The sequence below is a fragment of the Ovis aries genome, chromosome 1, assembly GCF_016772045.2.
Source record: "Ovis aries strain OAR_USU_Benz2616 breed Rambouillet chromosome 1, ARS-UI_Ramb_v3.0, whole genome shotgun sequence".
NCBI classification, from domain to species: domain Eukaryota; kingdom Metazoa; phylum Chordata; class Mammalia; order Artiodactyla; family Bovidae; genus Ovis; species Ovis aries.
This window is the reverse complement of record NC_056054.1, coordinates 71192617-71207858: the sequence shown is the minus strand read 5'-3', so window position 1 is coordinate 71207858 and position 15242 is coordinate 71192617. Positions and strand designations below refer to the sequence as shown.

General features: G+C 43.1%; 1 protein-coding gene across 3 annotated transcripts in view; it reads left to right on the top strand.

The window, feature by feature from the left end:
- ABCA4 (ATP binding cassette subfamily A member 4) overlaps nt 1–15242 on the top strand; it is a 147058-nt gene that overhangs the window by 55274 nt on the left and 76542 nt on the right. For all 3 annotated transcript variants that reach the window (XM_060400859.1, XM_060400857.1, XM_027973917.3), the window contains 4 exons: nt 3827–4032; nt 4673–4849; nt 7071–7293; nt 13991–14212. In XM_060400859.1, coding sequence (XP_060256842.1) covers nt 3827–4032; nt 4673–4849; nt 7071–7293; nt 13991–14212 — 828 coding nt within the window. The remainder of the gene's footprint in view (nt 1–3826; nt 4033–4672; nt 4850–7070; nt 7294–13990; nt 14213–15242) is intronic.

Here is a 15242-nt window from a genome sequence, read left to right as displayed (position 1 = left end):
AGGTTCTTTCCGGAGGAAGTTTACTTGTTTGCCTCATAAGAGAGCTTGGAGTGATCATCATAAAGTGGTTGGGAGGATTTGAGGGGTTAATACAAGCAAAGCCCTTGGACCAGTTTTGGGTACATAGTAAGCCTTCATTAAGCATCAACTGTTATTCTTACCAGAAGGCAGTGGTTGGCCCTTCCCAAACACACTCATGTGATCCTTAGAACATACCTATAAGGTAGGCACATCTCCATTTTGCAAATAGAGAAAGAGAGGCCACATGGTTAGCAAATAGCAAAGTAGGGATGGCATTCAAACACTACCCTGTACCATCTTTCTAGAGATGATAATTTAAGTTTGAAAATGGGTCAAATGTTTCAGAGTAAAAATGAGTGAGAACCATTTAGGTTTTGTTTTTCCAGAGAGTATCAGAGTACCAATCTAGAGAGACACAGCAGGAAACATGACTGCGAATCAGCTGCCTGATAAAACAGCCAGAATGGAGCCCAGGTCATGGCAGGACTGAACAATTTCACTGAAAAACCAGCACTACTCTACTCTACTATAGATTTCCCTTTAAGACATGAAAGGAGAATTCAAAGAGCATGGGTTAGATTGCTCAGAAAGTCATGTTATTAAAATGTTTTTGTTTTTATTGTTTTTTTTTTTTTTGCTTTAATGAGAGTTATACTCTTGTTAACATTATACCAAAAATTCACCTTTCACTAATTTCTCCCAGTTTATCATCTGATTTCAGGTGCATAGGATTATGTTCAAAACTCACAGTAGTAAGGTTATATTTCTTGCAGCATTTGGGACTTCTAAATTTAACTCAATTCAGTATACACTTATTAAGCCCCTTTCATGAGGAAATACTGTTACAGAGACTTAGTAAACAAGACATGGCCCCTGACCTCCGGAAATTTACTATCTTTAGAGCTGTGCTAACAATACAGTAACCAGCAGTCACATGTGACTATTTAAATTTAAATAAAGTGAAAAGGCCAGTGCCTCAGATGCATTAGCTTCATTTCAAGTGCAAAATAGCAATGTGTGCTTCCTGGCTACCATGTTGGACAGGGCAGAAGTAGAACGTTTCCATTGTGGTGGAAAGTGCTGCTGGACAGTGCTGCTCTATTGACCAGAAGCAAGAGATCTTGCTCAGGAATTCTGTTCTCCCACTTTGCGGCTGCTCTTAGAGGAATGTGAAGGACCAGCACCACCCTTCAGGCTTAACAGTTGAAGACATGGATCCATATTCTGCTTCTGACCCATATTGACCTTAGACAAGGACCTTTGCCCATCGGATACCAGTTGCCTCATCAGTAAAGCAAAGACATCAGACCATAAGACCTCTATGACTCCTCTGTCCAAGTGCCTTGTGATGCTATGAGGGAATTGATAGACTATTCTCTGTGTGTGTGTCACAGCTACAAGACACTGCAAAGAATTCCCATCTCCCCAATAATATTCTTTTTTATTTTGGAAGTTTAATTTCAAGTTCAATCTATTTGTCAATACTAAAACTCTATATGTGCAGTCCTAAACTTGACAAACTGATTTTTTTTTAAAGGGAGATATTATTATTTTAAAATAGATAAGTAATAGCTATGCTCTATTTTCTTTTTATCTTTTTATTTTGTATTGGGTTATCCCTGTAGCTCAGATGGTAAAGAATCTGCCTGCAATGCAGGAGACCTGGGTTCAATCCCTGGGTCAGGAAGATCCTCTGGAGAAGGGGATGGCAACCCACTCCACTATTCTTGCCTGGAGAATCCCATGGACAGAAGAATCTGGTGGATTACAGTCCATAGGTTCACAAAGAGTCAGACATGACTGAGCGACTAACACACACATAGGTGATTAACAATGTTGTGACAGTTTCAGGTGAACAGCAAAGGGACTCAGCCATACATATATGTGTATCCATTCTCCTCCTAACCCTCCCCCATCCAAGCATGCTCTCTTACTTTATGAGACAATCGTAGCGCATGGAAGCCTGTAGATTGGGCTGTACCAGTGGCTCCTGGTGTGGGAAGAAGTCTGGACCTAGAGTTGAAAAATGGGAATCCAGACTCTGCCACCATCTAGCTATGTGACCTCTATCAGGTCTCCTCCTCAATAAAACTAGGGTTCCAGGCCACTCACGAGGCTCTGTGGGAGAGTTAATGTGCTCCTTTAAGCCTGTGTTACATCAACAGCCTTCTAACCAGGCTTCCAGCTTCCCCTTCCCACCACCAGTGTACTTTGAGAAACATGATCTAATCTCATATGTCAGACCTCTGCTTAGAGCCCCACAGTGGTTTCTTGTGGCTTTTTAGAATTTTGCCAGGAAAACTCCTGACTTTAGCATGGAAAGCCCTGCATCCCATGAAACCTCTCAGTTGGCCAATCACCCTGCAAACCCAGCAGAGCAACTGACCTGGTTGCCACCTGCCTTTTTAGTACACACCTCTCACCATTCACCTCTGCTCACCTACATTCTTCTCTATAACCTAGGACAACCTGGGTGTGGGCGTTTGACAAAATACTGATGCTTTGGTCCTGCCTCTTGAGAATCTGACTTCATTGTTTGGAGTGGAACTTGAGTATAGTTGTCTTTTAAAATCTCCATAGTGGTTTGAAAGCACCAGAGGAAGGGATCTCTATTCTGTTCTCAGAGGTCTGCAGAAATCCGGTGAGCGATTCTCCATGCCTGAGCTGACCTTTCCCTTGCTTTCTTCCCTTGGCTAATTCCTGCTTATTCTCGTCCTACTCGAGTCTCTTCCTCCAGGCAGCCCTCCAGGACCCCCTCCAGGTAGATAGCCTCATTCCACCACTGGGCTGCTTGACTACCCCAGGCTTGCTTTCACCAGAACCTGCATTCTGACTGTTGGCTTACACCAACTCTCTCCCTCATTAGGTCTGGAGTTTCTTTCAGGAAGAGATTTTATCTTTCTTCCTTGTATCCCTGGAGCCAAACAGGCTCTGGCACTTTGCAGGCTCTCAGTAAGTATTCCGTGAACAGATTAATCAAAGCAAGGCCAGCTGACCTCTTGTGAGTTACATACTAAGAAAGAAACATCGCACAATAACCCCAGTGTATTATAGAAACAGGAGATTAAGGAAAAAACACACCCAAGTACAGTACAACACTTTAACAAATCTATAAAAGTGGACAACACCCAATATTCAAATTAAAAGAAATTCTTAGTTCTGCTCTTTTCTAGATAATGATTTTTTTTCTCTTCCGGGGGAGAAAAGAAAAAGACAGGTTAGGAGATCTTCTCTATCCTCATTACCTGTCATAATATTATAACTGGAAATGATTTCTCTGATGAAATCCCTTTGGTTTTCTGTTATTTTCTCTCTTCCTCCTCATTCTTCCCTCAGCTGGCCATCCTTGTGTGTTTGCAGAGAGGCAGGAAGGTTCACCGCTGGGACTGTTTCTGTCTCCCTTTAAAACTCTTTTATCGGCAGGCTTTCTGATCTTCAAAGCAGCTTGTATCTGATGTGACCCCACTCCCTAGACTCCATGTACTGGGGAGTGAGAGCTGGGAGTATTTTTGTCATTTTGATGACTTGCATGTTTGGACAGCCTTGGACAGCCCAATTGTGCAGTCCTTACTAAATCTGCAGGGATGAGAGCAAGTCAGTGTTTCTAAGCTCCCTTTCACCCCTAAATCTACACACATTGAAAACTTGACACCAGAGCCCAGAGTTAAGCAAACAGCAAGTTTATAAGTCTTCTTGCTTTTGACCCATCCACTGGGGCAGCAGCCCTGATCCTCTGCCCTGTTTTGCCATTGAGTCTTTGCGGTTGGTTGTTCCTCAGACTCTCAACCTTTGTGATTATCCACAGTGCTTGATCCTGGATAAGTTTGAAAGCTATGATGATGAATTTCAACTCACTCAGCGAGCCCTGTCCCTGCTGGAGGAAAACAGGTTCTGGGCTGGAGTGGTATTTCCGGACATGCACCCCTGGACCAGTTCCTTACCGCCCCATGTGAAGTACAAGATCCGAATGGACATAGATGTGGTGGAGAAAACCAATAAGATCAAAGACAGGTGATGCTTCAGGAGATCTCAGAAGGCCCTGGCAATCACCAGTGATGTATGAGGCAAGGAAAGGTGGCTCCTGTGGGCTCAGGCCACTCATCTCCTCCTGAGACAGAAGGCACAGAAAAGCATTTGATATCAAAGAACTAAGCTAGACAGTTGACCCTGCTAGTTGGTGGGACCAGGCAAATTCAGCTACATGTGTTTACTTCCTCACCTCAGCACTTGTCCTTGGCTGGCCTTTGATCAATTTGGAGATGAAAATCTCTAGGTATTGGGTTATCTTCACAGAGATCCTGCAAATGAGGTTTCACCAGAGTCACTGGGAAATTACATTTGTTACAGAGCAAGGGATTGAAACTGGGCTCAGCCTATACATCAGTAAAAATTAAGTTAAATCAGAGGAAGAAAGATAATTTGTAAAGCTCAAAATAGAGTGCTTGAATGAAAGCCATTACAAATCATGCTGAGGCTAATATTCATCACTGAGATTTAAACTTTGACCTAGAAAACAGAATCAGAGAATGTGGAAAAGTTCCGGAGAGAGTTTCAGGAGAGTGAATGCCAAGTCCCCTCGTGCTGATAACAAGTGAGTTGTCCTGTCCGTCCGCATCCACATCCCTTGTCCCTCTCTCTGGTTTCTTCTCAGGTACTGGGATTCCGGCCCCAGAGCTGATCCTGTGGAAGACTTCCGATACATCTGGGGAGGGTTTGCCTATCTGCAGGACATGGTTGAACAGGGGATCACAAGGAGTCAGGCCCGGGAGGAGGTTCCAGTTGGAATCTATCTCCAGCAGATGCCTTACCCCTGCTTCGTGGATGACTCGTGAGTCGGAGGTCCCAGGTCCCCTCCAGGACAAGCTAATCACGTTTCTGGGGTAGGATGAAGGGGAGGTGCTCCCCAGGCTTCAATCTCTTTGGAGAAAAATCTCTTTGGCTCCTGGGGCCATCTCAGGGAGAATGCCCTGCCCCCTCAGCTGCAGGCAGGGCCAGATGGGTAAGTAAAGTGGGAGAAAGGAGTTGGTGTTATGGGTAGAAAAGGGAAGGTGAAAATTAAAGCAGAGAAAGTGAGGTTGGGGGAGGGAACACAGGCTTTTAAAATTTCCACTATGTAATATGTTTGGTATGTGAAAGAGTTCAGGTCAGAGTGTTTGGCCAGTGATTGCCAAAACAGCAAATTAGGATTCTGCATCACAAGTAGGTCCGGTTCCTAGGAGCCTTGGAATAATGCAGCTCCTTCCCTAATTAACATTCCCATGATGTGTGCTTCATGAGAAGGGAAGGGGGTGTTGGATGAGCTTGGACCCCCTTTCCTGTCCACCCCACCCCCAAGCCTGTACTTTTGCTGGCCATTAGCAAGACATGCAAGTATCCTACTGTTTTCTGAACATGCATTTGGAGGTAGAGAGGTGGAGGGAGGGACAAAGAGGGAGAAGGGGCTGGGAGGGCTCATTTACTGTGGTGGGTGGGGCAGAAATGTCCCAGGACGGGAGCAGAGATCTGCAATTGGCTTAGGGATTCAACTCCTAGGAAAAAAAAATGGCAAGTTCACCATAGTGTATATGTGGGTCTGTGGGGTTCAGGGAAGAGAAAAATGTGCACAGCCTAAAGAAAAGAAGAGTCAAATTGCCAGCTGGCCAGAATTGTAAAAATAAAACCCCGTATGGGTGTAACACCTTAGTCCAATCAGTTCTTCTTGCTCAGCTCTGTAAAAGACTGAAAGAGATAACAGGGGCTGTTTCACAGTCAGTTTAGGGTTGGACAATAGGCAGAAATGGGAAATGGAACCAGGAGCAAAAGCCCAGTTCCACTTTAAAGATCAGAATAGGAGTGAGTGGCAGGGAACTGAGGTAGACAGTGAGGAGGCAGGAATTCTGGCCATTCAATGTGGGAGAGCCCTCTGGTGGCAGGTCCCAGAAGGGCAGACTTTATGAATGTATGATTCACTTCCTAGGGCCATCTCAGTGAAACTCTCCCACCCGGGAATTGGGCCCTTACTGTGTTACCCAGCAGTTCTCAATAGATAATAACCTCAAGGGCTTTACTAGCAAGGTCAAGTGTATGGAAAACACATGTAAAGTTCACACTAGAGTAATTCCAGAATACTAAATTTGCCCTGTTTGCCGGAATGAATATCCATGAATGTCCTCCATGAGTATAGGCTGCTGGAATCGGTGACCATTGAATTCCTGATTGATTTGTCAGTGGGGCAGTTGCCTTCTAAAAGTGCCACAGTGATTAGTTATCTTGTGCTTCTTCCTGTATGACTGAGGTTTGATCCTCCAGGGTAGGCAGTGCTTCACTGGCCTAACCCTTGTGAATTCAATTAATGATCTCACCACAACCAGTTCCCTTGGTCCATCTTCTTGGACTTCAACATCAGTTAGCACGAATCTCTTCCAGTCACATCCTGTATTATCAGTCCTTTCCTGGGAGACCTTATAAGAAGCTATATAACATATATAGTATGATTTAATTGACATGTTTTATGTATAGAGAGAACTCATCTGTACTAACCAAAAAGCTAACTGAGATCTTATAAAGAATGCTGTGTAATATACATAGTACAATTTTATTTACACATTTTACTCACAGAGTTTTCATCAGGGCTAACCAAAAGGCTACCAACTTGCTCTAAGGAAAAAAGTAATCCTTTGGGGCTACCCTAGTGACTCAGACGGTAAAGAATCCACCTGCCAATACAGGAGACCCAGATTCAATCCCTGGGTCAGGAAGATCCCCTGGAGGAGGAAATGGCAACCCACTCTAATATTCTTGCCTGGAAAATCCCATGGACAGAGGACCCTGGTGGGCTACAGTCCATGGGGTTGCAAAGAATCAGACACAACTGAACAACTAACATATAATTTGGAAAGGGACAGAGGGCAATATATTAAAAGATTCAAGTCCATTGAATGCCCAGTGGAGAATTTTCTGCCTTTTCCCTCCACCTGCGCTTCATTCTCAATACATTACTTCATTACTCAAACATTTACTCCACCAGGTTCAGGACAATCTACTATTCTGCTTCTCTCCTCTTGCTTTAGTTTTATGATCATCCTGAACCGCTGTTTCCCTATCTTCATGGTGCTGGCCTGGATCTACTCTGTCTCCATGACTGTAAAGAGCATTGTCTTGGAGAAGGAGTTGAGACTGAAGGAAACCTTGAAAAATCAGGGTGTCTCCAACAGGGTGATTTGGTGTACCTGGTTCCTGGACAGCTTCTCTATCATGTCGATGAGCATCTGCCTGCTGACGATATTCATCATGGTAAGCCAGATGGAGAAGGTCCAGAAAACCTTGAATAGTTTTGTTCCTCTTACTTTCCTTCCTGTTAATGAACTTGTACCTAGATTAGTCATCTCACCAACAATGATAGCATGACATGTAGCTGTCTTTCCATTTAGGCCAAGGTGGAAGACAGAGAGACAAATTCTTCCCCAAGAAGCCGATGTATCCGAGCATCTTCCCTGCCCCCACTTCCTGCCTGGGGAGCCACAAGCTATTAATAGATAGATTATCCCACCCCATTACATGAACTATCTGGAAAAGCTGCTGTTAGCAGATCCCAGACTCTGCTAACTGGGTGGTTGTATGTGCAAAGGGTTCTATCTTGTCAAATACAGAAGAAATGAATCTAAGGAGTGTTTTCTTGGGATTACTGTACCAACCCCTAGCTGGAGTGGGGATGTGGAGAGCCTTTTCAGTATATTAGGAGAGGAGATCTGGACTGTTTATTAATAACCATTGTGGTCACTCCATTCATTGCTTGACCAAAGGACATTCTGATGCCTACAAAATCTTGGATAGAATTTAGAGTCCATCCTTTCTCAGTGACGGATATTTTATCAGTGCAGACAGCATGCATAGGTCATTGTCCACAAATTTACAGCTCCCATGCAAGCTAAACTTATATATAAAATTTTATTTCATAATACCCTTTTGTGCTTCATGTTTAACTCCTCCACAATAGATGACCTTTTGTACTTGTTAAGTGATGGGACATTAAATTTAGGTAGTTTTTTACATTTTTTTGTTGGGATTTAGTATAAGGCTTAGACTTCAGGCTTTGCAAGCTCCTGATAACTTGTTGTGCCTCTTTGCCATCATGCTATTAAGAGCTCCTTGCACTAAGCAATATGTGTGCTGATGCATAGGCTCTGGCTAAGCATGTCCCTTGTTTTGCTGGACCTTACCTGGTGGCTACTTGATCCAAGAATGTTCCATCACATATCTTGGCCAACCAACACATATCCAGTTAAACCAAATCCTGTCCCTTCTCTTTGCAGTAAAATGTACTAAGTCTGAATGGTTTTGGTATAAGTGTTGCATTGAGATTCATTGAACAGTGGCTTTAGCCAAACCCTGAGCTAGAACCCTATCAAAACCAATGCTGATTTTGAAGTCAGCCTGCTCAGTCTGACCAGACCCAGATGTAGCGTTAAGTACCCAAAGGGTCCTGGAGTTCCACGGAGAGGAGGGGAGAAGCTGAGTAACTTGTCTTCCTCTAGGGATCTTTGTTCCATCCCACCCTTCAGTCTACTCTTTTCCTCACTACTAAGACATTTAGTGTCCTCAGAATCAAAAGAATCAAAATACATGAGCATCTGACTCATGCAAAATGCGTAAACATGCATGACACCTTATGATGGCCCTGAGACTTGTTGCTGATAAGTGGCATTGAGATTTGCCTCCCTAAGAATGGGCATTAGAACTTCAAAGCTTTTAGGACGTGAGGTAAAGAATGTTTATGAAGACTTTCTTGTACAAAGGGGTTTCTCCTTGTGGGAACCAGGACATTGTTCCAGTGATGGCGGAAACAGAGCTTTCCACAACAAAATAGGATTTTCCTTTGAATGACGTTCTCATCTTTCCCCTATCCTTACTTCCCACCTCAACTATGCAGGAAAGAAGCTGGAAGCTGGGACAATGAAAGGCTTCCATTGTTATTCAAGCCATTAAAACAAAAAAGAAAAGTGGTCATAAGAAAAAGCCAAGGCCAACCACTTTCATCTCTGTCTTAAGTCAATGAGAAATTATATAGCCTAGAAGTTTGAAGGACCTTACTTTGATCTGAGATAAGAAATTGATTTCATTCTTTTGTGATTAACAACCATCTTAAAGGTCTTCCAGCCAAAAGCCACCTGTTCAGCCAGGGACTTGCTTTTATTGAGTGGCATGGCATTAAGGATAAGGAGAGCGATTTCCAGGGTAATGTGGAGAGCTCTTTCATACAAAATCAGGCCTCTGAGTATTAATCATGATTTTATTTAGATTTCTTCAAAGTTTGCCTTTAGTTAAAAGCATGGCTCTTTTTCACCTCCTTTGCCATTGTTTTATTCCATTTTTCAATCTGTTCTGTCAGTGCCCAGCAGGCACGACAGCATGACAGAAGAAGAAATGGTAGCAATAGGAGGTAAGTGGCACATTTTTTTTTTTTGTATTCAGATCTTACATGCCCATTACAGATATTGCTCTAGAGGAGAAAATGGCAACCCACTCTGTTATTCTTGCCTTGAAAATTCCATGGACAGAGGAGCCTGGTGGAGCATGGGGTCACAAAGAGTTGGACATGACTGAGTACACACATCAGTTTCAGTTCAATCGCTCTGTCGTGTCCAACTCTTTGCAACCCCATGAATTGCAGCACGCCAGGCCTCCCTGTCCATCACCAACTCCCGGAGTTCACCCAAACTCATGTCCATTGAGTCGGTGATGCCATCCAACCATCTCATCCTCTGTCGTCGCCTTCTCCTCCTGCCTTCAATCTTTCCCAACATCAGGATATTTTCAAATGAGTCAACTCCTTGCATCAGGTAGCCAAAATATTGGAGTTTCAGCTTCAACATCAACCTTCCAATGAACAGCTAGGACTGGTCTCATTTAGGATGGACTGGTTAGATCTCCTTGCAGTCCAAGGGACTCTCAAGAGTCTTCTCCAACACCACACTTCAAAAGCATCAATTCTTCTGCACTCAGCTTTCTTTACAGTCCAACTCTCACATCTAAACATGACTCCTGGAAAAACCATAGCCTTGACTAGATGGACCTTTGTTGGCAAAGTAATGTCTCTGCTTTTTAATATGCTGTCTAGGTTGGTCATAACTTTCCTTCCAAGGAGTAAGCGTCTTTTAATTTCATGCCTTCAGTCACCATCTGCAGTGATTTTGGAGTCCCCCAAAATAAGGTCAGCCACTGTTTCCACTGATTCCCCGTCTATTTGCCATGAAGTGATGGGACCGGATACTATGATCTTAGTTTTCTGAATTGCTGAGCTTTAAGCCAACTTTTCCACTCTCCTTTCATTTTCATCAAGAGGCTTTTTAGTTCCTTTTCACTTTCTGCCATAAGGGTGGTGTCATCTGCATATCTGAGGTTATTGATATTTCTCCTGGCAATCTTGATTCCAGCTTGTGCTTCTTCCAACCCAGTGTTTCTCATGATGTACTCTGCATAGAAGTTAAATAAGCAGGGTGACAATATACAGCCTTGACGTACTCCTTTTCCTATTTGGAACCAGTCTGTTGTTCCATGTCCAGTTCTAACTATTGCTTCCTGACCTGCATACAGGTTTCTCAAGAGGCAGGTCAGGTGGTCTGGTATTCCCATCTCTTTCAGAATTTTCCACAGTTTATTGTGACTCACACAGTCAAAGGCTTTGGCATAGTCAATAAAGCAGAAATAGATGTTTTTCTGGAACTCTCTTGCTTTTTTGATGATCCAGCAGATGTTGGCAATTTGATCTCTGTTTCCTCTGGCTTTTCTAAAACCAGCTTGAACATCTGGAAGTTCATGGTTCACATATTGCTGAAGCCTGGCTTGGAGAATTTTGAGAATTACTTTACTAGTGTGTGAGATGAGTACAATTGTGCGGTAGTTTGAGCATTCTTTGGCATTGCCTTTCTTAGGGATTGGAATGAAAACTGACCTTTTCCAGTCCTGTGGCCACTGCTGAGTTTTCCAAATGTGCTGGCATATTGAGTGCAGCACTTTCATAGCATCATCTGTTAGGATTTGAAACAGCTCAACTGGAATTCCATCCCCTCCACTACCTTTGTTTGTAGTGATGCTTCCTAAGGCCCACTTGACTTCACATTCCAGAATGTCTGGCTCTAGGTGAGTGATCACACCATTGTGATTATCTGGGTCATGAAGATCTATTTTGTATAGTTCTGTGTATTCTTGCCAGAACTTCTTAATATCTTCTGCTCTTGTTAGATCCATATCATTTCTGTCCTTTATCGAGCCCATCTTTGCATGAAATGTTCCCTTGGTATCTCTATTTTTCTTGAGGAGATCTCTAGTCTTTCCCATTCTATTGTTTTCCTCTATTTCTTTGCATTGATCACTGAGGAAGGCTTTCTAGTCTCTCCTTGCTATTCTTTGTAACTCTGCATTCAGATGCTTATAGCTTTCCTTTTCTCCTTTGCTTTTCACTTCTCTTCTTTTCACAGCTATTTATAAGGCCTCCTCAGACAGCCATTTTGCTTTTTGCATTTCTTTTCCGTAGGATAATCTTGATCTCTGTCTCCTGTACAATGTCACAAACCTCCGTCCATAGTTCATCAGGCACTCTGTCTATCAGATCTAGGCCCTTAAATCTATTTCTCACTTCCACTGTATAATCATAAGGGATTTGATTTAGGCCATATCTGAATGGTCTAGTGGTTTTCCCCACTACTTTAATTTAAGTCTGAGTTTGACAATAAGGAGTTCATGATCTGAGCCACAGTCAGCTTCTGGTCTTGTTTTTGCTGACTGTATAGAGCTTCTCCATCTTTGGCTGCAAAGAATATAATCAATCTGATTTCGGGGTTGACCATCTGGAGATGTCCATGTGTAGAGTCTTCTCTTGTGTTGTTGGAAGAGGGTGTTTGCTATGACCAGTGCATTCTCCTGGCAAAACTCTATTAGCCTTTGCCCTGCTTCATTCTGTACTCCAAGGACAAATTTGCCTGTTACTCCAGGTATTTCTTGACTTTCTACTTTTGCATTCCAGTCCCCTATAATGAAAAGGACATCTTTTTTGGGTGTTAGTTCTAAAAGGTCTTATAAGTGTTCATAGAACTGTTCAACTTCAGCTTCTTTAGCATTACTGGTTGGGGCATAGGCTTGGATTACTGTGATATTGAATGGTTTGCTTTGGAAATGAACAGAGATCATTCTGTTATTTTTGAGATTGCATCCAAGTACTGCATTTTGGACTCTTTTGTTGACTATGATGGCTATTCCATTTCTTCTAAGAGATTCCTGCCCACAGTAGAAGATATAATGGTCATATGAGTTAAATCCACCCATTCCAGTCCATTTTAGTTTGCTGATTCCTAGAATATCGACATTCACTCTTGCCATCTCCTGTTTGACCACTTCCAATTTGCCTTGACTCATGAACCTAACATTCCAGGTTCCTATGCAATATTGCTCTTTACAGCATCAGACTTTACTTCTATCACCAGTCACATCCACAACTGGGTGTTGTTTTTGCTTTGGCTCCATCCCTTCATTCTTTCTGGAGTTATTTCCCCACTGATCTCTAGTAGCATATTGGGCACCTACTGACCTGGGGAGTTCATCTTTCAGTGTCCTATCTTTTTCATACTGTTCATGAGGTTCTCAAGGGAAGAATGCTGAAGTGGTTTGCCATTCCCTTCTCCAGTGGACCACATTCTGTCAGTACACACATACACACACACACACACACACACACACACAGAGATATTGCTACTTGGTTTCTGTTCTCTACTTAGAGAAACCCAGTGCTCTAGGGTACCACTACCAAATAATCAGAACCAATTCAAGAGGTAAAGCAATGTACCTTTATTTTCCCAAGAAAAGAACAGGACAATCTATACATGTTTGGAGTTATGTGCAAAGGGTAAAAATCCTCATAGGAGGCCTATAGCAAAAGAGAAACAAGTAGGCTTGATCAATTTGAACATCTCAATTTATCTGCTGATGTAATTAGATAGAAGCTTACTTATTAAAAATAGCTAGTTTGGTTCTATTTTCTACATAGCCAGTGACTGACCCATTAGTTAACATGAAAGGTGCTGAGTATAGTCCACAGGTTCTATGAAATGTATTTCTATAATATCATGTGCTGCAAGGATTAATCCACTCTCAAGTGATGTGGATTAACTACAGACATTTTCACCAATGTGAGAGGCAAATCTCAGAATATAAGTATAAATAATTAAGTCAGCAGACGAGGTGGTGGTGATTTAGTCTCTGAGTCATGTCCAATTCTTGCGACCCCATGGACTATAGCCTGCCAGGTTCCTCTGTCCATGGGATTTTCCAGGAAAGGATACTGGAGTGGGTTGCCATTTCCCAGGACCAAAGCAAAATGTTCAAGCTTGTTGGGTGGTCTCCCACCTCCCTTTTTTGTTCCTCATCAATTCAGTATATCACAGGAACTATTGATGCTCCAAGACCCCCTTTCCAGATCTTCCTCCCTGCTCGAGGCTTCTTCCTCCACTCTTTCTTCTTCCCAAGGATTTCATTACTGAACCATAACAATTACTCAGTACTGATAGGTAGCTTAATATGTTACCCTCCTAGGAGAAAATGCAGTAATTAGAATTAAAGGACCTCAGTATATTGAGTATTAAGTGTGGAAAATTAGACAATAACAGGGCTTCCCTGGTGGCTCAGATGGTAAAGAATCTGACTGAGATTCAGAAAACTGAGGTTCGATCCCTGGATCAGGAAGATCTCCTGGAGAAGGGAATGGCTACCCACTCCATTATTCTTGTCTGGAGAATTCCATGGACAGAGGGGTGTGGTGGGCTACAGTCCATGGTATCACAAAGAGTCAGATACGACTGAGCGACTAACACACACTGGGTCATGGGAAAGATCCCTTTGGGGCGGAGGGCTTCTGAACACATGGAGATCACTTCCTAAAGGGGTGGGGCTCCTGGATGTGGGCGGAAATTACTGACTCAAGTGGCCACTTTGGTTTCAGCATGGAAGGATCCTGCATTACAGCAATCCGTTCGTCCTCTTCCTGTTCCTGTTGGCTTTCTCCATTGCTACGATCATGCAGTGCTTCCTGCTCAGCACCTTCTTCTCCAGGGCCAGTCTGGCAGCAGCCTGTAGTGGTGTCATCTACTTCACCCTCTACCTGCCACACATTCTCTGCTTCGCTTGGCAGGACCGAATTACAGCCGACATGAAGATGGCTGTGGTAAGGGACCCTGGGCTTACACCCAGAACATGATGCATTCCATTTGCAGGGTATGTAGCAGTCTGAGAGGACTGGCTCACCCTTTAGGGGGTCCACTTTGCCTTTGGCAGAAACGGACATAAGGTTTAAAGGCACAGGTACAAAAGTGGGAGTAGTCTTCATCTTGAGCAACCTAACAGTTCCTCTTCACCAAATCTGCTTGATAAGTCTGCCCTGGGAAGTAATTGAAAATCAGTTCAGCTCATGGGCCCCTTTGTGTATCCATAAGAGGAGAACAGTGGGGCCCATTTCACTCAGTTCTTTTTTTTCCCCTAGCATTTGAGAAGATTCATAAGGGAGGGAGGTTCTCCCTTACTATTCTGCCCAGAAAGATGTTCCCATAAATTAAAAGTTTTTGTTTCTCTGTAAAAGAACTTGAATCAGAATAGCTCTAATGTGTCTTTGTCATGTTCTACCAAGGCACTCAGAGAAGGGTGCACAAATGAGCCAGTTGGGTGCTCTTCCCAGGAGAGGTCTCTAGAAATTGACTCTGGATTGCCTGAGAGACCTCTTCACAATGCCCAAACAACATGTTTTTTTTTTTTCTCTAATTGTTTTCAAATGATCTATGTCTACTCTCTCATTAACCAGACTAAATAGCTTCTAAGCCCTGTAGGATGCAAATTTCTTTGTCCTCCAGAATCTCCCTATCCATGGTTCTTTGTACAATGCAGTTGAGAAAGGACTGTCACCTGCATCTCACTGGGGAAAATTTAAGTTAAACTTGTTCTCATGACTCAAGCTTATTTGGCTCAAGTACTGCCAGGGCATCTGCCTTTTATTTCTCATGTTAAATAAGAATTAATTACTGTCGTTTATGGCACCTAATTTTCTTACGTGATCACAATGGGCAAGAAATTCTTATGACTCTGCCTGTTGGCAGAGCTGGGCTGTCTTGGTATACTGTGTAGACAGTTGGTACTTAGAAGCCACAACTAGTTCCTTGCATGTGTGGATCTACCAGGAAGCTATAGTTCTGGCTGCTCTGTGG